The sequence below is a fragment of the Rhinopithecus bieti genome, unplaced genomic scaffold (assembly GCF_001698545.2).
Source record: "Rhinopithecus bieti isolate Rb0 unplaced genomic scaffold, ASM169854v2 scaffold_26106, whole genome shotgun sequence".
Lineage (NCBI taxonomy): Eukaryota > Metazoa > Chordata > Mammalia > Primates > Cercopithecidae > Rhinopithecus > Rhinopithecus bieti.
In genome coordinates, this window is record NW_016811748.1 from 559,892 (window position 1) to 584,136 (window position 24,245).

The window sequence follows — 24,245 nt, forward strand, 5'->3', positions numbered from 1 at the left end:
GAGTGGATGCAAGAGGGAGGAAAGCGATCAGTTCCTCTTCTCAGGTATTATTCATTCCGATTTTCTCAATTTGTCACAGGTGCCAGAAAATGCCGCAACATGAAAAGTGACAACCAGAGCTTCTCAGGGGACTCCCCTAAAGCCTTCATCCTTCTGGGTGTGTCTGACAGGCCATGGCTGGAACTCCCTCTCTTTGTGGTCCTCCTGCTGTCCTACGTGCTGGCCATGTTGGGGAACGTCGCCATCATCCTGGCATCCCGGCTGGATCCTCAACTTCACGGCCCCATGTACACCTTCCTCAGCCACCTGTCCTTCCTGGACCTCTGCTACAGCACCACTACGGTCCCTCAGATGCTGGTCAACATGGGCAGTTCCCAGAAGACCATCAGCTACGGAGGCTGCACTGCGCAGTATGCAGTCTTCCACTGGCTGGGATGCACAGAGTGCATCCTCCTGGCCGCCATGGCCCTGGACCGCTACGTGGCCATCTGCGAGCCCCTGCACTACGCCGTTCTCATGCACCATGCTCTCTGTCAGCAGCTCGTGGCTCTGGCCTGGCTCAGTGGCTTCGGCAACTCCTTCGTGCAGGTGGTCCTGACTGTGCAATTGCCGTTCTGCGGGCGGCAGGTGCTAAACAACTTTTTCTGCGAGGTCCCGGCCATGATCAAGCTGTCGTGTGCCGACACAACTGTGAATGATGCCACACTGGCTGTGCTGGTGGCCTTCTTCGTGTTGGTGCCCCTGGCTCTCATCCTTCTCTCCTACGGCTTTATTGCCCGCACAGTGCTCAGGATCCAATCCTCCAAGGGACGATACAAGGCCTTTGGTACGTGTTCCTCCCACCTGATGGTCGTCTTCCTCTTCTACCTACCTGCCATTTACATGTATCTTCAGCCCCCTTCCAGCTACTCCCAAGAGCAGGGCAAATTTATTTCTCTCTTCTATTCCATAATCACCCCCACTCTCAATCCCTTCATCTACACCCTGAGAAATAAAGATGTGAAGGAGGCTCTGAGAAGACTCCTGGCCAGGATCTGGAGGCTCTGTGGACGATGAGGACGTGAGATGTAGCGTCTCCATCAATTAAAGAACACTGCACAAGTCTAATGTGCACTCAGAGCATCTTTCACTTAAGGAGTTAATACCCAGAGAGCTCAACAACCCTATCTTCAAACATCTCACTTCCTGTCATAATGCCCCAAATCCCATAGCAACAAAGTTCATTTTAAAAGTGTAATTCTAAGAGGCCGTATGTTTTTAAGCATTGTTTAAATAGACTTCAATAAGTATGTGTGGAATTATTTAACTTGCAATTTCCTGATTCTTTTCTCTTTTCCTCTTCCTGTATTTCTTTTATTCTCTCCCCACTTGTCTCTTTTCTATTACTCCTAAGTATACACAAGAGGAAGCTGAAATACAATCTTATTTTACTTATAATGAATATGTGTTTTTCTCCATATACGTAAATCTCCACAAATTTTACATGACTTTTTCAAACAAGTCCAGGTATTAAGTAGATTGCTATCTCTTTCCTGTGATTTTGGATTTTTTTTTCTCTGTAGTTCACATTTTCTTCTACAGAAAGTTTTTCCATGAAATGTAAACTAGTACAAAAACTAGTACAACCACTACGGAAAACAGTGTGAAGATTCCTTAAAGAACTAAAAGTAGATCTACCATTTGATCCAGCAATGCCACTACTGGGTATCTACCCAGAGGAAAATAAGTCATTATATGAAAAAGTTACTTGCTCATGCGTGTTTATAGCAGCACAATTTGCAATTGGAAAAATACGGAACTAGCCCAAATGCCAATCAGTCAACTAGTGAATAAAGAAAATGTGAGACAGGCCGGGCGCAGTGGCTCATGCCTATAATCTCAGCACTTTGGGAGGCCAAGGCGGGTGAATCATGAGGTCAGGAGTTCAAGACCAGCCTGGCCAAGATGGTGAAACCCCCGTCTCTACTAAAATACAAAAATTAGCTGGGCATGGTGGCACACGCCTGTAATCCCAGCTACTCAGGAAGCTGAGGCAGAGAATTACTTGAACCCGGAAGGCGGAGGTTGCAGTGAGCTGAGGTCACGCCACTGCACTCCAGACTGGGCAACACAGTGAGACTCCATCTCAAAAAAAAAGAAAAAGAAAAAGAAAATGTGAGATATATACCATGGAAAAACACTATTCAGTCATAAAAAGGAATGAAATAATGGCATTCTCAGCAACCTGGCCAGTTTTAAAGTCCTAATGCCCAAAAGTTATCTTTCTCTCTTTCAAGCTCAGCTATGTGTTTCTGATTACATTATTTATACAGGTATCAAAGTGTTTGTAGCAGGAAGGCAGTTGGTAATAGTTCACCAAGATGCAGAAACCCAATCTCCAGTTGGTGCTGCTCAGAAATGCTAACAAGACAGAGTTTGCAATAGAATGTAAATCTCACACTGTTTCCCTTATAAAAACAGTCTTAAGGGTTTTTTTAAATGTCAGCTCATCTAAAAGGCATGTTTAATAATGTGATTGTTTTACATTCTTATACAAACTCCTATAATGACAGTTCATAGACCACACTTTGAGTAGCAAAGTGAGGCTACTTTGATGGCTAATTGTATAGAGGAAGTAGTATTTCCATCCTGAGCAATTCCATGTGGTTTAAGAGTTGTCCATGTGTTGAGAAGCAATTAGTAAATATTTCCTTAAAACTTAATGCTCTGTGAAGTATGACAGATGAACTGTTCCTCGGATAGGATAAATCCAAAATAAGCTGTTATCAACTGAAAGCAAGATGCATCTTCTACATAATACTTCTAGTTAGGAGTCAGGCTCTGATACCCTCAAACTTTTCACTCCACGATTTTCAGTCTATCCTAGCAAAGATGAAATTCCACTCATTACAGTTAGAGTGAGGTAATTTTTTAAAAATTATCTACAACAGAACCATTTGCCAAAGTGACTTTTAAAATGCACCAAGCAATTTAATTTACCTTTAGTGCTTTAGAGAAATAATTTTAAAATGTCTGGATACTCTTTTTTAAAATTAAGAAAAGGAAACAATTTAATTAAATACATACAAAAAAAAGTTTACATATTCCTGAATTTTCAACTAACTACAAAAAGCATGAATAATTCTTATTAGAAAACAACAGTATTACAAAAATTTTAAATAAATAAATAGCTGCCATAAAATTTTAACATAATATATAGTCAACTAGTTCTGTGTTATGGTCAGTTAATAGAAAGATAGCAGAAATGATGACATGAGCAAAAGTAAACAGAACAAAGAAGAAAAAAATGATAGGAAAAAGAAAGTTAGACAGTGAGAAGAGAAAATAAAGACAAAGAAAGTGCTTTATTGAACGAGCTAATTACATGAGGTCACCAAGAGGAGCATCCTCTAACTAAGGCGCTGTGATGAGAACAACATCCGATGCTGTCATTGCCCTGGTGTCTTCCTCACCCGGGCGCAAAGGAGATGCCCCAGCTCTCCACACGAAGGCATGGTGGGCAAGCGCTCTTCTCCCACACTCCACCGGAACGACCCCAGCGCTGCGCTCTTGGCCTGGATGGATCACAGCTCACTTCACCTGAGGACCCCCAGCTGGAGGGCCCCGAGAACGCTGGCGTCTGGCAGCCCTGCTTCCACCCCTACCACGAAGGCTCAAAGATGATGGTCAGCTCCGGCTTTTCTTCTTGAAGCGTTTCTAACGCCCTTTTGGTCTCATAATTGAAATACATTTCAGACAACCTGTAAAAGCAAACAGAAAGCCTGGGTTGCCCACTTCAGATAACTCTCTCAGAGTCGTTAACCTTAGAAGTCTCATCTCTCCATTTCCCTAAACTCCACACACTTCTAAAATGTTAAAAAAAAAAAAACAAAAACCGGGGGACCACAACTCCCAGAGGGCTCCGCGTCCTCGCCGCCGCCGCCGCCGCCGAGACCAAGATGGCCGCCAGACTCCGCGCCTTCTGCAAGGATGCCCGGGCCGAGGAGCCGGTGCTCGTCGTGTCCTTCGTCATCGGGAGCCTGGCTGTAATTCTGCCCCGTTCAGCCCCTACACCAAGTACTCCGTCACCATCAACAAGGCCACGCCCTACAACTACCCAGTGCCCGTCCGCGATGATGGGAACAGCCTGACGTGCCCAGCCACCCCCAGACCCCCAGGGCCCCAGCCTGGAGCGGCTGAAGAAACGGTGAGCACCCCCAATGACAGAGGAGGCCCCTCCCACAGCTCCCAATAAAATGTGGGGAAAAAAAGCTCTAAGTGCCCAATGTGCTTCCTGTTATATTTTAACTATCTAGTTGGGAACTTTTTAAGCATACATAAAAGTATAGAAAATAGTATCATGAACCCCCTGTGTCCATTACCCAAGTTCGATTATTAAACAGGTCATGTCAACTTGTTTCTTCTATTGCCCAGCCACTCCTCCCACCCATGGATTATTTTAAATATTGCATTTAATGCATCTGTCAATAATTCACTTTGTGCCACCAAAATATAATTACAATATCACTGTCACACCAAAACTGTTTAACAATAATGTCTTAGTATCACTGTATGTCCAGTCAGCATTTACACTTCCTTAACTGCCTTGTAAATTTTTTTACCTTATGTTCATTTAGTCATGAATCCAACCAATTCCACACATTGCATTTGCCCAGGATGCCTCTCACATTTTCTTTGATTTAAGTTGTTCCTCCTCTTTAATAAAGTTTCCCTTGCAACTTAACTAATAAATCCGCCCATTTGTCCTGCACCATTTCTAACCATCTCAGTTTGGTGGTGTTATATACTGAATGCTTGTCTTCCTTAAAAATTCCCATGATGAAGCCCGAACCCCTAATGTGATGGTACTTAAAGGTGAGGCCCTTGGGAGGTAGGTAGAGTTAGATGAAGTGGTGAGGGTGGGGCCCTCAGGATGGGGTGAGTGCCCTTACAGGAGAGATACCAGAGAGTTTGTTCTTTCTCCCCTGTCTTCTCTCTCTTGCCTACCCTCACTCCATGCAATCACACAGCAAGAAGGTAGCCATCTGCAAGTCAGGAAGAGGACTCTCGCCAGCAACCAAATTCATCAGAGACTTGATTTTGGACTTTCCAGTCTCCAGTATTGTGAGAAAATAAATCTCCGTGTTTGAGTCACACAGTCTAGAACAGCTTGTTATCGCAGCCTGAGAAAACAGGTTGATTGCATTCATGGATTCTTCAATCTATTTTGAGCCTGTCCCTCAGCCTGGGTCCTGAATGTCCCTCAGGGCTAGGTCAGTGACTCTACATGTAGCAGTGTCGCCAGCTTTGACCTGACCAATCCTTCTTTTCTTCCCCCATCTCTCTTAGCTCTGGGAATGTTGGCTTGTCCTGCAGCAAACGTGCTCAATTACGTCGGCACAAGGATGCAAGGCTGATTCAAACTTGTATTTATTCAAACCTGCATTCCAACAGGTTCTCAGCCTTGAGATCATTAATATGGACAGAAGTCCCTGGACTAAAGGAATTTATATTTTGGGAGCAGAGATAGATAATAAATAAACAAGAAAACAACATAGTACATAAGATGTGCTTCACTGCAGAGGAGAATGAGGAGAGAAGAAAAAAGCGCTTGCTTCTATTTTCAGTAGAATAGTCAAAGACAGCCTCACAGAGAGGAAGACCTTTAAGAGAGAATTTAAGAATGTACAGAGAATAATGCATGTGGATACTGAAGGGGCGAGAGTTCTAGGCAGGAAGAAAAGCAAGTGCAAAAATCCAGAGATGACAGTGTTCTTGCAAAACAGCAAGGAGACCACTGTACTGGGGTAGAATAAGCAAGGGTTGGAAGAAGCGGAATCTTCGGAAGCAGGAGAGGCTGGATTATGTGGGGCATGGAATCTACCATGAGTTTGTTGCTCTGATGATGAAAGTGATAAGAAGTCACCAGACGATGTTGGCAAGAGTGATATGATCTGAGTTACATTTTAGCTGAATCCCTTGTCTGCTAAAATCAGAATAACAGATGCAGGGTGGCCTGTCAGAATGCCACCATGACAATCCAGACACCAGGTGATGGTGGCTTGAGCCAGGGAAGAAGCCATGAAGCTAGCCAGAAGTGGTCAGGGAGTGGCCAAGCTGGGAAGGCAGAGCTCACAGGATGTGCTGACACACTGGACGTGGTTATAAGAAAAAAGAGACAGTGACGACAGAACCAGAAATGTTTTGGCCTGAGCAACTTGGAGGAAGTGACCATTGACTGAGATGGGGAAGAATCAGGTTTCAGGTAGAAGAGAATGGCATGGGTGTGGATCTGGATGTGACGTTTGAGAGGTTTATTAAACCTCCAAGAAGAAAGATCAGACAAGCATGCAGACACAGAATTTACGGATGTATAATCTGGAGGCCACAGCACATATATCATGAATCCAGAAGACCAGGTAATTTAAATGAGGGAGAAAGTGTAGGGAAGAAAAATTAGCCCAGCGACTGAGCTCTGAGGATTCAACACATAGGGGTCAGGATGATGAAGAAAAGGTCAGAAAGGAGACTGAGTAGAAAGAGCTGATGAAATAGGAGAAAACCCAGGAGAATATGTTGGCCTTAAAGCCAAGCAGTGAAAACGTCTTCAGGGAAAAGTGCGATCATCACGGCTGACAGAACCGTGGGACTCGCCAAGAAGCTCTTACTAGAAAGGAGACGACTACCTCAGTGGTATCACAGAGGTGGGTTGGCAATGTCCCGACACACTGTTGAATTTCGTGTAATTTCCAATCTTGCTGTTCCTGGAGCACTCTTTTCCCATTTAGAAATCCTCAGAAACAAAACAACAAGGTCTCCACTATGTAAAGACCCTTCCAATTCGGAGGAACCATAGACGAGTTTTACAAAGTACGGTTCCTTGTGTAGAACACAATCCTCCTTGGCCATGATCGCATTAGGACTTGTGTTTCTTTAGGGAATATGGATGAAATCCAGCTTAACCTTGGTTGTTCTAATGGTCTCAGTGAAGTGGAATGTGTAGTTTAAGCCCCATATTCTCTATTTTTAAAAATCCACACAACTGACCCAGGCCCAACCTAATCCTGAGTGGCTGCAAATGAAGCCAGAGTCATCCTGGATTTTGATAACAGTCAACATTTCCTGAGAACTCAGAGTCCCGCCACAGGCATCTCTGCAGAGCACACTCACCCCAGGTTCTGCAGGAGGCAGCTCTGCTGTTTCAGCACTTCACAGAACATCATGACCCCCAGGTCGCCCAGGTCATTGTTGCCTAGGCTCAGCTTTCGCAGGCTCTGGCTGGAGGTCAGAAGTGTGGAAAGATCCCAGCAGCAGTGTGACGTGAGGCTGCAGTTGTCTAATCTGCAAAAAGGGGGTGATTTAAAGAAAATGTCCCCTTAACCATCCCCCCGGCTCCCCAAGATCTTAGCATCTTAGTCTGTCTTCTTTCAGGTACAAAAAAAAAAAAGAGAGCACAGGACTAACTAGCTTGAAGCAGCCTTGTATGCCAGTAATTATTCTTCTCTCTCCTTTTCAGATAGGAGCATCTCTTTCAAATCCACTGCACTGCACAGATCAAATTAGTAACAGTGGTTTGTTCACTGATTTACCAAATTCTGTGCCCTTCCCTACATTTCCATTAAATATAAGTGTCATACTGCGCCCTTGTTTTGTGGTACAGAAAACTGTGATGGAAAGGACTCAAGTTCCTACCTTTATATCATCTAGAAGGACTCCTCCCAGTCCCACGATCCTGTAACAAGGCAAACTCTAAGAAGACACCTCACTTCTAAGATACAGATTATCTTGTGGCCACTCTGCCTAAACTTCCCTCCACCCTTGGCCACCATGTGTTCTCATCGCTGTAATAAGCGGAAGGACTTACTCCAACACCTGAAGCTTGCAGTCGGGGTGCAAGAGTCCCTCACAGAGTAGCTTGATCCCCTTGTCTCCGAGAGTGTTGCCTCGCAGGTAAAGGTGCGTGAGATTCTGATTAGTGCTGAGTACCGAGGACAAAGCTGAACAACAGACTGACGTAAGGCCAGAATTCACCAACCTGTAGAAGGACGGGGAGAAGAGTCCTCAGTGCCCAGCTCTTCCCCAACACTGTGCAGCTGCTTCGACCCAGTGCCCTGTCCTCTCTCAGCAGCTGCAGCCTTTAGCTCAGAGAGCAGAAGCCAGCATCTTGGATATGATCTGGAGAGAGCATGGCCTGCTGTCTGTGGCTGCCACAGGAGACACAAATGATGCCTCAGCAGATGTTTTGCGGGATCACTCCGACAGAAAGAGAGCCAAGGCAAACTGAGCCGGTTACACCATACTCCTCCTGCTTCTCACACAGCTTTCCTCCAGCCAGGACTGCTCCTCGGCACCACTCCTTCCAGAAACACATCCCAGTGGTTATCCTTGACTAATAGTGGCCGTAACACTGCAGACACCTGGTTTTTTTGTTTGTTTGTTTTTGTTTTTGTTTTGCTTTTGTTTTGTTTTGAAGACAGACAGGGAAAAAAAATCCTCCTCATGGGAAGTTGGTGCGGATTTAAACATCAAAGACAACAGGTGAACGTCCATTGTGACCTTCTAAGCCGTAGCTAGGGCTGGGACAGGAACACTGTGGGGCCCTTAGCAATTGCCACCTCCCGCCTTCCTGCTCCCCCAAATGCCCCTTTCACCAGCCCTCAACCACATTGGAGAAGTGGGAGGATCACTTGAGTTCAGGAAGTCAAGGCTGCAGTGAGCCATGATTGGGCTGCCACACTCTAGCCTGGGCGACAGAGTGAGACCCTGCCTAAATAAATAAATAAGGCCAGGTGCAGTGGCTTATGCCTGTAATCCCAGCACTTTGGGAGGCCCAGCACTTTGGGAGGGTGGATCACGAGGTCAGGAGTTCAAGACCAGCCTGGCCAACATGGTGAAACCCTGTCTCCACTAAAAATATAAAAATTAGTCAGGGTGGTGGGCACCTGTAATCCCAACTCGGGGAGGCTGAGGCAGGAGAATTGCTTGAACCCGGGAGGCAGAGGTTGCAGTGAGCCGAGATTGCCAATGCACTTCAGCCTGGGTGACAGAGTGAGACTCTGTCTCAAAAACAAATAAATAAAAGAAAAAGGCTCTTGCTCTGTCACCCAGGCCGAGTGCACAACTCACTGCAGTCTTAAACTCCTGGGCTCAGACAATCCACCCACCTTGGCCTCCCAAAGTGCTGGGATTACAGGCGTGAACCACTGTGCCTGACCCAGAGACCAGTCTTATTTGATTATTATATCAACCTGGCAAGGAAGGAGTGCAGCTAAAACTATTACATACATTTTACAGATTAGAAATCTAAGGCTTATAAAGATTACATGTTTCTCTCAAGGCCACAGAGCAGGTGTGTGGTAAGGAGGGATCCAGATCTGGACTTTCCACGTTTTAGTCTCATCGTCTCCCCACTGCCCTTTCTGTCCACCTCTCTCTTCCTTCTGCACAGCAAAGGGCCTCTTAGAGCATAAAACCCCAGAAATGCATTAATCTCAATGGAATTAAGAGTTCTGATGTACTATTCTTGAGTCAAATTAAGCCCATTCTATCACCCAGGAAGAGCATAAGAGCTATGCTCAGAGGGTAGTCTAGTACACAGAAAGCCTCATACTCCAGCCCTTCCACAAAGCCAGGAGTAGCCTCCTTCCTGCCAGAGTCCTTGGTAATGGCATGTTTTTTAAGCTCTTTGGTGTCTAAGAGGCAGGAAAATAGAAATACAGAAAAGTTTATTCAGACAGCAAAGTGTGAGCAGATGACCAGCAGGAAAAAGCGATTATCCACCCACTGGTTTCTAGCTTCCCAATTAAGGAAGAATCAAATAGAAAAGACACAGTAAGCAAGACTAATGGGGAAATGAAGCCCAAGAGAGACAGACAAAAAAAAAGCAAGTTTGGAGTGGCTTCTACTAAGCTCTCACCCCAGGTAAGAATTCTGTCAGAGGGTTGTTGTTAATGACCATGCAGAAGGGATGTGTAGGATTCCTGGCAAAGGCCAGGGACATTCCAGCAGAATGGGGATGGTCTTCAAAGAGGAAAAGAGAAAATATTTTTAAAGTTATGTAGGTAAAGTTATGCAGGCTTTACCACTATTTCCAAAAAGGAGTAGAATGGATTATTCAACAGATGTCTGGGGAGCACTACACAGTAGTAGTAGTAATAGAAGTGGCAACAGACAGTGTAGTTTTGTTAAGAACATGTCATACCCAAATTGTGAAAATGCTGGTAACTATTAAGCAATGGTTACACTGAACACATAATAAAGTGTTTAAAGAATCAAACAACCACATCCCACCAACCAATCCTTGGATGAGAGGAATGTGATTGACATAACATCTTGATTTGAGCCAATCCACCTAACTGAACTCTACATTTACCAAGCTAGATATCTTGCCGTGTACTGTATTAAGTTAATTTGTTGGGGATTTTTATTTATTAACTACCTGCCTATGTCACAAAAATGTCTCATAATGAAAACTGAATCCCAGTGCTTTGGGAGGCCAAGGTGGGAGGACCACTTGAGGCCAGGAGTTTGAGACAAGCCTGGGCAACATAGCCCTACAAAAAAATTTTTAAACATTTTAAACATTACCCAGGCATGGTGGTACACACCTGTAGTCCGAGCTACTCAGAAGGCTGAGGCAGGAAGATTGCTTGAGCCCAGGAGTTCAAGGCTACGGTGAGCTACGATCCTACCACTGCACTCCAGCCTGAGCCACAGAGAAAAAACCCCATCTTAAAAAAAGAAGGGCAAGAAAGAAAGAGAGAGAAAGAAAGAAAGGGAGAGGGGGAGAGAGAGTAAAAGGGAGAGGGAGAGAGAGAGAGAGAGAGGAAGGAAGGAAGGCAGGAAACTGAGGAAGAAGATTGAACATTTTTTGAGTATTGTGTGCTTGAATGGATGATGACTTCAAATAGGGTTATCTCATTGAATGATCACAACCTCAAGATGGGAATGTTATTTTTATCCCTACTTTTACATGGACAAAATGAGGATCACAGCAATTAAAAAATAAGTAGGAGCTTCTTACATGGATGGTAGAAAGTGGGAAGTGGGGGTAACCCTCCAGGCAAAAGGAAAAGAGTATGCAAGGATAAGGAAGATTAAAAGAACCACCAAGATGTTTCAAAACTAATTCATAGCTGGGCACAGTGATGTCCACCTATAGTCCCAGCTACTTGGGCATCTGAGACGGGAGGATTGCTTGAACCCAGGAGTTCAGATGAGATTGGGGGCTCTGGGTGGTATGGCTGTAGACAAACCGAGGAGTTCAAATTCAGCCTGAGCAACATAGCAAGTCCGCATCTCTAAAACAGCAAAACAAAACTTATTCAACATGACTCAAAATGGAGTGCAAGGTGTGGTAGGAGAGAGGGCAGTATCAGGGACAGCCTTGTGTGCCAAGCTAAGATGTCACTCTGACTACAGAGAAGAACTTTTGAAAGTTTTTGAACAAACGGTCAATATTTTCAAATTTGCATTTTAAAAAGTTCCCTCTGGTGTAACGATGAGCGGTAGAGGGAACTGAAAGCAGAGCTTTAGGACCGTCCTCCGTTTACTCACTTGGCAGCCTCCTGGAAAGCCTCACCATTCAACGAGGCAGGAGGAAGAGGGCAGGCGCAGGTCAAAGAACAGGGGTGGGAGGTGGGGTATGATAATTAAACCAATGTTGCAAAGGCTCAGCATGTGTGATCTTGAGCAATATTGAGACAGGCAGCACACAATATGCAGCCAGACATGAGGACCTAAAGTTCAAGAAAAACAAAATGTGGGGGCCGGGCGCGGTGGCTCAAGCCTGTCATCCCAGCACTTCGGGAGGCCGAGGCGGGCGGATCACGAGGTCAGGAGATCGAGACCATCCTGGCTAACACGGTGAAACCCCGTCTCTACTAAAAAATACAAAACACTAGCCGGGCGAGGTGGCGGGCGCCTGTAGTCCCAGCTACTCGGGAGGCTGAGGCAGGAGAATGGCGGGAACCCGGGAGGCGGAGCTTGCAGTGAGCTGAGATCCGGCCACAGCACTCCAGCCTGGGCGACAGAGCGAGACTCCGTCTCAAAAAAAAAAAAAAAAAAAACAAAATGTGGCTATACCTAACACATAGGCTATACCTAATACACAGCCACATGTATGGCTACACCTAACACATAAAGTGCATAAAAGTTTTGACTGATTAATGCCACTTATAGATATCTATCTCAAAATCAAATGCATAAACTATATATAACATTTATACACATGCATAAAACTATATATAAAAATGTGCTTTTTGCAGAGTTGTTTGTAATAGTGGAAAAGAACAGTTATCCCAAAATGCATTATTTGACTAAATAAATTATGGTAAAGGACACTATGGGATATTATGCCCCAATCAATAGATCTACACAAATCAGTGTGGAAATTTATCCATGATAAATGAAAAAAGAATATCACAGAAAAATATTTATATCATGGTTCTAGTTTCAATAGATATGGTGTTATGGATTGAATTGTTTCCTCCAAGACTTTATATGTGGTAGTCCTAGGCCCCAGTACTTCAGATTATGACATTATTTGGATATACGGTTACTGAAAATGTAATTAGTTAAGATGAGGTCGTTACTAATCTAACATGACTTGTGTTCTTTCACAGGGAAACATGGGACATGGAGAAAGATGCACAGAGACACAGGGAAGACGCCACGTAGACATAAAGGCAATGGTGTGGGAGAGGCATCGACAGGTCAAGGAATGTCAAAATGTGTCAGCAAGATGACATTCCACCAGACACCAAAGAAAAGCACGAACAGATTCCCCACAGCCCTCAGAAAGACCCAGCCTGCTGGTATCTTAATCTCACACTTCTGGCCTCCAGAACTGAGGGATAATAAATTTCTGTTGTTTAAGCTTCTCTGTTTGTGATACTTTATTACAGCAGCTCTAACAGACTAGGCATTTAAAATACTACGTAACAATGTATTACAAATGCAACATGAAAATCGCATAGGTCTTCATTCACATTACTGATATAAATACCATCCAGATCAGCATATACAAGAAATCCATTTGTCCATAATTAGCAACCAATATATGTTCACAAAGCTCTGATACTCCCTTGGATGGATGGATGGATGGATGGATGGATGGATGGATGGATGGATGGATGGACAGACGGACGGATGGATGGATGGATGGATGGATGGACAGATGGATGGATTATATAACAATCTATTGTATTTTTAAAAGTCTGGATGGTTGCTCATCAGACTATTGTAAATGGCTCTCTCAGAAGACAGCTGAGAAGGAGTTTTCACTTTCCACTTTGTACTATATGTTTACACCAAGCATGTGTTACTTTTCTAATAAAAAGTTTGTGAATGACATCTGGGTTTAAGACCTATTGTTGTTGAAATTGAGAGGTATATGAGAATTCTCAGGGAGTGCAGAAACATTTAGTAACAAACGAACAAACAAAAGGTAAACCAGGCAGGGTGTGTGGCTCACGCCTGTAATCCCAGCACTTCGGGATGCCAAGGCAGGCAGATCACCTGAGGTCAGGAGTTTGAGACCAGCCTAGCAAACAATGAAATCCCGTATCTACTAAAAACACAAAAAGTAGCCAGGCATGGCAGTGCACACCTGTAGTCTCAGCTACTCAGGAGGCTGAGGCAGGAGAATTGTTGGAACCTAGGAGGCGGAGGTTGCAGTGAGCCAAGATCGCGCCACTACATTTCAGCCCGGGTGACAGAGTAAGACTCCATTTCAAAAAAAATAAAACGACAAAACTAAACCAGTGGCAAAATCCCCAGACCACAGGAAGAGAAGCCAATGCAGGATCCAGGAAGGGGGAAGCTATAGGGAAGCTATAACATTAGCAGGAAAGACAGAGCAGTGACCTAAACATTAGAGAGAAGAAGGCTTCCAAAGAGGAAGAGAGAAGTGAATTAAAGGCAGCAGATGTCAACTGAAGTAAGGACTGGGAAGGACCTGTACGACCTACAAGGACCCAGCCTGCTGATGCCTCAGTCTCAGACTCTGGCCTCCAGAACTGAGTGGAATAAACTCTTGTTGTTTAGGCTGCTGTTTGTGGTACTTTATTACAGGAGCTCTACCGGGTTGGGTATTGACTACATAGAGTGTATTACAGATGCAACAGGCACATTTGTAATTGGCTTGTTTGTCATTTGGAATCTGGAACCAGGATCACTGAGAGTCACCTGAGCGCCTATAGCTGGGCCCCTTCGGTTCCATCTGCTTTACCTGGAGGGCTCTTCCGGCTCCTTCACAGCCCATCCCATACTTCACTTAGCACCTCTCCAATGTCACCTGCTCAGAGAGGCACTCGCCAAGCCTGAGCAGAGAAGCACCCCTCGCCATCACTCTAGTTTTTCTTATAGCTCTTATATACACTGTATACTGTTTAGCTTGTCTATTATCTGTTATCGTTTCCCTAAAATAATGGTTGTGAAAACAGGGTTGTGGTCTGTTTTACTCATGGCTACTGTCAGTGCCCACCACAGAGCCCCCAGAGGGCCTGCAAAATAAAAGGACCCAGTCATGTCTGTTGAACAAACCTAGAGAAGCAGAAGTCAAATTGCTAAGGAAGGGTAATACTCTAGGGCAGTTTGCTAAGGAAGGGTAACGCCCTAAGGCGAGGAAATGAAGGCACTGCAGGAAGACTTCACAGAAAGAGACATGGTCACATCTGAGGATGGGCTGATGGGACAGGCCCAAGGAAGGATCAGAGCTTTGTGACAAGATATTGGTTGTTAATTAAGGATTAGTGGATTACTCCTTTGGGAAGACCTTTCCGGCTCTATTTTGTCTTGAATGCTGATCTGGCTGGTATATATATTAATAATGTGAATGAATGACGATCTATACAATTTGCTTGTTGTATTTGTAGATATCATTGACAGAATCAAGATTCGAAACTGCCTAGTCAATGGGTCAAAAGACGGGTAAGATGAGGTTTAACAAAGCTAAATTGGAGGTCCCACCCTTAGGCTGAGAGCCAGATGAAGAAGCCCCGTAGAGAGCCCGTTAGCAGCATCTCCTAAGGCAATGCACTGGGGAATTAAGGCAGTGGCTGGGGGGGGTCACAGACGTTTGTCTACACTGAGTTCCACAACCTTCTCTCTGAGTGTCCTTGGACAAAGGTATGAGGCTCCCTGAGTTACATTTTCTCCTCTTTAAATTGGAGACACAGATACCCAGCTTATAGCATCTTTCTGATGCCAACTGAGAAAATCCATGTAAGAACAGGAAAGAGCAGGTGATACAGGAAAGTGGTACAGGAAAAGTGCATGATTATTAGTGGGTATTCTCTACTACTGTTTACTGCAGAATTCCAACAGGAACCAAAAGGCTTATGTAACTGCCAAAAAACTTAAGGAAATCAGAGGCTCCACCAGTGAAACCATAGTTCTCTGCAACAGGAGCTAAAACATCCACCACGTATCATCAGGTCTGGGCACCACATTTCAAAGAGAGACACTAACAAACCAGCCTGTGTACCTGGGAGAGCATGGCTACACAGGTGAAGGTGCTGAGCCATGACACTGTTGAGGATAAAGAGGCTGCAGGGTAAGAGCTCCCTCCTAGTGTAGAGGCTGCAGAGTAAGAGCTCTTTCCTAGTGTAGAGGCTGCACGCACTGTGCGATAACTTGCATGCTTGCAAGCATGCACACGTAAAATGGGTGACTATTCACGTGAGTGCCTTGGAAGCAAGGTTTCCTCTCAATGGGCAACTGGGCTGCACCATCTCTAAGGTTTCTTCCAACACTAAGAAACTCTAATGCCATAATCATAAATTAGCATAAATTATCTCCTTAGCAGTAGTATACATTATATGCATCCAGTCCTTCCAACCATTGCTGATGTTTTTACCTCCTTACTCTACCTCCAACTCTGCCTGACCAGAGTAACCCCCATCCACATTCTCCACATAATTCACCTCTGAAAAGAAGTTACGTTTCTGCTGAGACACCCATGAAGACTTACCCCAGTTTCTGCAGGTTGCATTGTGGATTCTTGGCTTTTTCACATAAAATTGCGACTCCTGTGTCTCCCAGGGCATTCTCCCCCACGTAGAGTCTGGTCAGGGAACAGTTGGTGCTCAATACTGACGCAAGATCCTGACAACACGCTGATGTGAGGCAGCAGCTGACCAGCCTTCCACAAAGATGGCAGAATGTCAGTCATGTCTCTCACCCACGCTCCACCACGAACAAGGAGGCACCCGTACCTGCCACTGCCTCTACTCCAGTTTACACATGGAAAGGGAGTGGACACAAGCTCTACATACACTTCTGATTTCCTCTTCCATCTGGCGGAATAACAAGTAAGCCTTCTCCAAGCTCGCACCAATACTGCATCTTCCCAGCTCCCTACATTCAGCTTTATTGTGGTGAAATACGTGTAAAATGAAATTTACCATTTTAACCATTTTTAAGTGCACGATTAATGGCCTTAAGCACATTCACATTGTTGTGCAACTATCATCACCACCGTCTCCAGAACTCCTTTCATCTTGCAGAACTGAAACTCCATAACCACTAAACAATGTCCTCCCATTCCCCGCTCTCCCATTGTCTGCAACCACCTTTCTTTCTGTCTCTATGAATCTGACTATTCTAGGCACCTCCTATAAGGACAATCACAGAGTATTTGCCCTTTGGATCCTAGCTTATCTTACTTAGCACCATGTCCCTGAGGCTCATCCATGTTGTAGTGTGTACTAGAATTCCTTTTAAAGCTGAATGTACATATGTAGCACTTTTCAACACCCTTTATCCGTTGAAGGACGTTTGGGTTATTTCCACCTTTTGGCTATTGCTAATAGTGTTGCTATGGACATGGGTGTACAAATAACATGTTTGAGTTCCTGCCTTCTTTTTTTTTTTTTTTAACTCTTCCTCTGTCACCCAGGTGGGAATGCAGTGGCGTGATCTTGACTCACTGCAACCTCCGCCTCCCAGGTTCAAACGATTCTCTTGCCTCCACCCCGAGTAACTGGGATTGCAGGCATGCGCCACCACACCTGGCTACTTTTTGTATTCTTAGTAGAGACAAGGTTTTACTATGATGGCCAGGCTAGTCTCAAACTCCTGACCTCAAGTGATCCACCTGCCTCGGCCTCCCAAAATGCTGGGATTACAGGTGTGAGCCACTGCACCTGGCTGAGTTCCTGCTTTGAACTCTTTTGCGGATATACCCAGGAGTGGAAATGCTGGCTTCAATAGTAATTCTATATTGTTTTAGGAATTGCCGTGCTGTCTTCCACACTGGCTGCGTCATTTACTTTCCCACCAGCAATACACAATGGCTTCCATTTCTCCGTATCCACGCCAATACTTGTTGTTTTCTAGTTTTCTTGCTTTTGTTTGATAATAGCCATCCTAATGGGTGAGAATTGGCCCTTCCATTTTTAAGTGTTTTTTTCTCTCCTTCAAAATGCAAGTCTCCCAGAAGCATTCAGGGAAGGGCTGCGTACAACATCGAGTGTCTGCATTGCTTTAGCACCATTTTTCTTATACAACATGAGGACCCAGCGCTTGTCATGAAATTCTAAAACTCCTCTAAAGCAATGCATTACACTGGTTTTTTCTTTTCCTCAGCTAGGCAGTGGGCACCCTACAGGCAGTCATCTTTTTTTATTACTTATGCTCCTTGTCAGGGTTGAGTGTGTGACTTTCCCCACAGCAAACACTCACTGACCGAAATGCTACAGACACCCAGAGACAAGCACAGGCAGCCACCTGAGCCGCCGAGGCCACTGTCACTCAAACTCCAGCCCACCAGGCCTCACTGAAGCCAGAGTGCGAAACACGCCTTGTTGGCAGGGCTTCCTTCGGGGAATGGGCTCAACTCACCAGAGCTTCTTCAGATTGCACAACAGGTGCTTCAGTCCCACACACAGAAGTCTGATCCCGAAGTCCCCAAGGGTGTTGTCGCTCAGGTCCAGCTCCACCAGCTTCTGGTTGCTGCTGAGGACCAAGGAGATGTCGAAGCAGCACTCATGTGAGAGGCCACAGCGCCCTAACCTTCATGCCAAGAACAGAGGCAGAAAGCGTCAGAACACATCTGATCAGAGAGCTCTGGAATACAGCACAAGGCACATTGGGAGGTCAGCCCCCAGGCTCCCCAGTCACAGCAGAGGGAGCACCTGTCAGTGAACTCCCGGCCATAAACAGTGCCGGGTGCATTGCAGTCACCCCCCAGACAAGTGAATGGTGCGCTCCTGGCTTGTAAGTGAAACGGGAGGTGTGGGCCTGTGCACCCCACCGCCTTCCCTCGTGTTCCTAACTGTTGATGAGCCTGCAGTCGGCACTGCCCTCGCCAGCGCTTCACTCAGCGCTTGTCTTTACTAACATTGTCACCCCATTGTGCTTGATGATTTCATCCCAGCCATCCATCTATATTGAAAGGAAAAGCAGCTCTGATTCTTTTTCTCTTTCTTTTTCTTTTCTTTTTTTTTAGAGACAGGGTCTCACTTTGTTGCACAGGCTAGAGTGCAATGGTGAGATCATAGCTCACTGCCACCTAGAACTCCTGTGCTCAAGGGATCCACCTGCCTCAGCCTCCCAAGTGGCTGCAAATACAGGCATGTGCTACCATGCTTAGCTATTTTATTTATTTATTTATTTACTTATTTATTATTTTGTAAAGACAAGGTCTCACCAGCTTGCTCAGGCTGGTTTTGAACTCCTGGGCTTATGATCTGCCCACCTCAGCCTCTCAAAGTGCTAGGGTTCTGCACCCCACTGCAGCTCTGATTCTTTATTGGTTTCACTGTTACACACATGCACACAAACACACACACGCACATCACTACCACCGTCACCACCACCACCACCAGCAACAAAAAATGTATCCCTGTCGTGGGGGCAAGAACGACATTCTAGTTTCTTTCCAGGGCAATAGCTTATAGGTCCTGGAGCCTGTTAGACCACCTTCCTTTCTGTGCCTATCCTTACACCAACTTCAAGCAAATGGACAAATGGATCTCTACTTATCTGCAAAACATCTCATTGTCACCTACCCTTTCCTGTTTGTGTCTCCCTCTCCAGAATCATACAGGGGCAATGGCAGTGGGGAGAGAACTTGGGGATGAAGTTGGAGAAATAAGGTTAAGTGTCCCAAAGAGCCAGTCTCCATGGTACGACAATTTGAAATTTTATCAGAAGAGCAAAGATCAAGAGAGTGTGATCTATACACACAATGGAATACTGCGCAGCCATAGAAAAGAAGGAAGTCACACCTTCGAAGCCACATGGATGGAACTGGAGGCCTCAGAAACAAAGTGAAACCTCAGAAACAAAGAGTCAAATACCACATGCTCTCACTTACAAGTGGGAGCTAAACAAAGGGTAACATCCACAGAGCGTGGAATGATAGACACTGGAGCCTCAGAAGGGTGGGAGGTGGGAGCCAGGTGAGGGCTGGAAAATTACTCATTGGGTACAATGTTCACCATTTGGGGTAAGAGTTACACAAAGGCCGGGCGCGGTGGCTCACACCTGTAATCCCAGCACTTTGGGAGGCCAAGGCGGGCAGATCACGAGGTCAGGAGTTTGAGACCAGCCTAACCAATATAGTGAAACTTTGTCTCTACTAAAAATACAAACATTAGCTGGGCGTGGTGGCCCACGCCTGCAATCCCAACTACTCGGGGGGCTGAGGCAGAAGAATCGCTTGAACCCGGGAGGTGGATGTTGCAGTGAGCCGAGATCGCGCCATTGCACTCCAGCCTGTGCGACAAGGCGAGACTCCGTCTCAAAAAACAAAAAAGGGGGGGGGTTACAGTAAAAGCCCAGACACTACCACTGTGCAATAATATATCCATGAAGCAACGCTGCGCTTGCGCCCCCTACATCGACAAAAATAAATAAATAAAGTAAAAAATAAGGAGCAGAGCAGAGAGAAAGCATTCAAGCCACGGAACAGCACAATCAAATCAGAATTTTCTAAATGACCATCTTACTTTTGTGTGGAGAATGGTCTGGTGAGGGAGAAAGGCAGACACAGCAAGACGAAAGAGCCAACATTCATTCAGTGTGCATTTCTGACCACCGACAGGGACTAAGATGCCTGTCCAGGCGTGGCAAAGAGGACGGCAAGACAAGCAAACGCAAACCCTGTCCCCGGGGAGCCCATGGTCTAGGAGGTCACCGCGTGTCCAGGCAAGTGGTGACGGTTGCTGGACCTGGGCTGGTGGGGTAAGGACGAGGAAAAGTGGAAAAAAGCTCGGGTAGAAGGAAAAATTGGTAAGACTGGTGACAAGGTGAGTGTGCTGAGCCGGAGAGGGAGGTAGGAAAATATCCTAGAGTGGCAGGCTTTAACACTGGCTGTGCGGCTCCTCAAAAATGCAGATGCCTGCATGCATCCACAGAGCAGGAAACGAAACAGAGCCAGTGAGACAGCCCAGGCACAGCGCCTGGGGCGTGTGGATCTGAGTCATGGTGTGGGAGGGAGCGAGCACATCATTATTATCATCATTATTATTATTATTATCATTATTTTGAAATGGAATCTCACTCTGTCACCCAGGCTGGAGTGCAATGATGCGATCTCCGCTCACTGCCACCTCTGCCTCCTGGGTATACGCGATTCTCCTGCCTCAGCCTCCTGAGTAGCTGGGACAACAGGCGAGAGCAAGCACCCTGCAACATTTCAACCCATACAAAGCATTCTGACCAGGCTGGGCAACGTGATGAGACCACATCTCCACAAAAAAATACACAAATTAGCCGGCGTGGTGGCGCATGCCTGTAGTCCCAGCTACTTGGGGGAGCCGATGTGGGAGGATTGCTTGAGCCTGGGAGGTTGACGCTGCAGTGAGCCGTGATCACACCACCACACTCCAGCCTGGGTAACAGAGGGAGACCCTGTCTCAAAGAAAAAAAAAAGTGTTTTCATAGTTTTTAGCTGAGGTTACCATTGTGGTAAATGGCAAATTCTCCAATTCTCATCTATGAACATGGTCCATGAGGAAATGGAATATATTGAGCATCATGGTCTTTTCAAGAAATGACATTTTTTTCAGTTCCTCCTTCATTCTTCCCCACACAAAACTTCCCCAGCTGGCCTCCAATCCATTTTGCCTTCTCACTTGTTCTGGGCTGAATTGCGCCCCCCCTCCCCCCCGCCAAAATTTACGTGTTGAAACCCTAATCCTCAAGACCTCATAATGTGGCTGTTTTGGGAAATGGGGTCTTAAAAGGGGTGACTAGGTTAACATTAGGTCATGCGTGTGAGCCCTAATCCATCAAGACTGTCCCTGTAAGAAGAGGAGACTAGGCCACTCTTCCCCCAGAGGGAAGACGACGTCAGTACACAGGGAGAAAGGGGCATCTACAAGCTAAGGAGGGTGGCCTCAGAAGAAACCAACCCTGCTGACACTTTGATCTTAGACTTTCAGCCTCAGAACTGCAAGAAAATAAACTTATGTTGTTGAAGCCATTCAGTCTATGGCACTTTGTTACAGCAGAAACCACACCACAGGCCAGGAGCTGTGGCTCACACCTGTAATCCCAACACTTTGGGAGGCCGAGGCGGGCGGATCACCTGAGGTCAGGAGTTCGAGACCAGCATGGACAACATGATGAAACCCCATCTCTACTAAAAATACAAAAGATTAGCTGGGTGTGGTGGCAGGTGCTTGTAATCCCAGCTACTCAGGAGGCTGAGGCAGGAGAATCACTCGAACCCAGGAGACAGAGGTTGCAGTGAGCCAAGATCGCACCACCGCACTCCAGCCTAGGCAATAAGAGCAAAACTCCGCCTCAAAAAAAAAAAAAGAAAAGAAAAGGAAGAAACCACACCAGCAATCTGGTCCTGAAGATCTTTTTCCAGTCTGTTTCTCTCTCTCTCTCTCTCTCTCTCTCTCTCATATGAACTTGCAGTCACACAGGTCACACGCACGGGGACTCACCACAATCTCCGAATGTTACAGTCAGGATGCTGGAGCGTTTCACACAACACTCTCATCCCTGGGTCCCCCAGAGAATTGTCACTGAGGTCCAGTTCAGTTAGACTCTGGCTGGTGCTGAGAACTGAAAAGAGGCCCCGGCAAAAACTGGAAGTGAGATGGCTGTTCACCAATCTAGGAATGAGAAGGAAGACAGAGAGAAAAGAAATCAGCCTTGAATAATAACTAACTGGAGCTGGGGGCACCAGTTCAGAGAAATGCCTTCCGGGGATTAAGAAATGGGTCATGAAACCAAAAATTACTCCCAGAGAAATGAAGAGGGCTGGATGAGCCTTGGTAAAAACCAGTTCTGCCTCCTCTCGGATGGACAGCATGAGCCTGTGACTGTGGCTGACTGTGGCACCCTGCAGCCTGCTCCCCAGTGTCCTTCTCTCTCGCCCTTACCAGTCCACTGTCCCAACATGGCCCTGAACGTTCTGTGCTGGGTGACCAGAGGGCAGTCCTCACTCCGGGCTACACAATAGCATCAGGAGTGCTCACAAAAATCCTCAGGCCAGGTTGGGCATGGTGGCTCACACACGTAATCCCAGCACTTTGGGAGTCTGAGGTGCGTGGATCACTTGAGGTCAGGAATTCAAGACCAGCCTGGCCAACATGGTGAAATCCTCTCTCTACTAAAAGTACAAAAATTAATTGGGTGTGGTGGCACGAGCCTGTAATCCCAGCTACTAGGGAGGCTGAGGCAGGATAATCGCTTGAACCTGTGAGGTGGAAGTTGCAGTGAGCCAAGATCGTGCCACTGCACTCCAGCCCGGGCAACAGAGCGAGACTTCATCTCAAAAAAAAAATCCCAAGCCCAGGCCACATCCATGGAAATAAAATCAGAATCTCTGAGGTGCAACCAGACGAATTTTTTAAACTTTTTTTTTAGGTGTAACCCAAGTTGGAATGCAGTGGCATGATCACAGCTCACTGTAGCCTTAAACTCCTGGGCTCAAGCAATCCTCTTGCCTCAGCCTCCCGAGTAGCTGAGGTTACAGGCATGAGTCACTGTGTCCAGCTGTATGGATCTTTTTAAAATGTCCAGGTGACTCCAACATGCAGTCACGTTTTGCTTTTGTTTTCTGTAAAGAAGTGCTCTCACTTTGCTGCTCGGGAAGGACTTGAATTCCTGGCTTCAAGCAATCCCCCCATCTTGGCCTCCCAAAAACCTAGGATTATAGGCATGAGCTACTGCACCCACACAGGCAGTCACCTTTGAATCACCTGTAGCTCTCATTCAAATGCAAAGTCTAGCTCCCTAGGTCTAAGATTGGGCCCGCGATCCTGCATTTCTAACAGATGCTCAGGCTTCTGGTTCTCAGAAGGGACTGGAACATACAAAGCAAGCTCCTGCCCTCAGAGGAAGGCAGCTGCCATCTAGAGAGATGGATGCTGAGCCCCCTACCAGGGCTCCAGTCAGAGTCTGTCCTCAGAGGAGGCATCTAGAGGGTGCTCAGCCTCCCACCGGGGCTTCAGTGAGAGTGTGCAAGCCTTCCTCACAGGAGTATGATCTTCATAAGGTCTCCCTGCCCTCTCCACCTCACTCTTAATGAGTAGCTCTGCCTACTTTTCTCTCTGTCTTACTCTTCTTCTCCCATTTCTACGGTCTGAATGTTTGTGTGCCCCAAAATCCATATGCTGAAATCCTCACCCTCAACCTGACGTATTAGGAGATGGGGCCTTTGAGGTGTGATTATGTTATGAGGCTGGAGCCCTCAGGAGTGGGACTGCTGTCCTTAGGAAAGGGACTCCAGAGAGCGGCCTTGGCCCCTTCACCATTGAGGACACAGTGAGAAGGCACCATTGACCAGGAAACAGGCCCTCACCAAACACCAGATTGCCAGAGCCTGGATCATGGACTTCCCAGCCTCCAGAACTGTAAAGTGAACATTCCTGTCACTTATAAGCCAACTAGCCTGTAGTGTTTTGCTATGGCAGCCTGATGGATGAAGACAACTGTCTTTTTTCCAGTCACTTGGAACTGTTTGCTGCTGTTGAAACCGTACCCTGTTTTCCCATGCCTGCCCTCTCTCTAAACACTGTATACCCCCAGCCTGGCTGCCCCTCGCCTTCTCTCACTCTCTCACTGCCCATCCTCCAGAAGCTGGCTAAGCGGGGATACCCGCGCCCCACTGGTCAACAGGTCCGTCCCCTTGTGCTTTGGATACTCTGCAAGTTTCCTTGTCAGAGTCTGTGACCCCGTCCCCCCGACATCTGCCTTTGTTTCCAGACAGTCCCACAGCCGGACCTCAAGTCCCTGTGACCAGGACCTGGGTCTTCGCCACCACTGGGTCCCGTGGGCAGTCAGTCCTTCATGGCCAA

General features: G+C 46.3%; 2 protein-coding genes and 1 pseudogene across 9 annotated transcripts in view; 2 read left to right on the plus strand and 1 right to left on the minus strand.

The window, feature by feature from the left end:
- OR2B11 (olfactory receptor family 2 subfamily B member 11) overlaps window positions 1-12,955 on the plus strand; it is an 83,223-nt gene extending 70,268 nt beyond the window's left edge. For 4 of the 5 annotated variants that reach the window (XM_017894988.1, XM_017894990.1, XM_017894992.1 and 1 more), the window contains 2 exons: window positions 80-826; window positions 12,603-12,955. In XM_017894988.1, coding sequence (XP_017750477.1) covers window positions 100-826; window positions 12,603-12,871 — 996 coding nt within the window. In that variant the 5' untranslated portion in view covers window positions 80-99 and the 3' untranslated portion in view covers window positions 12,872-12,955. Of the gene's footprint in view, window positions 1-79; window positions 1,409-12,602 lie in introns of those variants that run through there. The other variant, XM_017894993.1, reaches the window with a different exon arrangement.
- NLRP3 (NLR family pyrin domain containing 3) overlaps window positions 3,326-24,245 on the minus strand; it is a 31,543-nt gene continuing 10,623 nt past the window's right edge. For all 4 annotated transcript variants that reach the window (XM_017894984.1, XM_017894985.1, XM_017894982.1 and 1 more), the window contains 6 exons: window positions 21,885-22,055; window positions 17,824-17,994; window positions 15,953-16,123; window positions 7,844-8,014; window positions 7,150-7,320; window positions 3,326-3,740 (listed from right to left, as the gene is read on the minus strand). In XM_017894984.1, coding sequence (XP_017750473.1) covers window positions 3,641-3,740; window positions 7,150-7,320; window positions 7,844-8,014; window positions 15,953-16,123; window positions 17,824-17,994; window positions 21,885-22,055 — 955 coding nt within the window. In that variant the 3' untranslated portion in view covers window positions 3,326-3,640. The remainder of the gene's footprint in view (window positions 3,741-7,149; window positions 7,321-7,843; window positions 8,015-15,952; window positions 16,124-17,823; window positions 17,995-21,884; window positions 22,056-24,245) is intronic.
- Window positions 3,735-4,190, plus strand: LOC108544032 (NADH dehydrogenase [ubiquinone] 1 alpha subcomplex subunit 3 pseudogene; annotated as a pseudogene).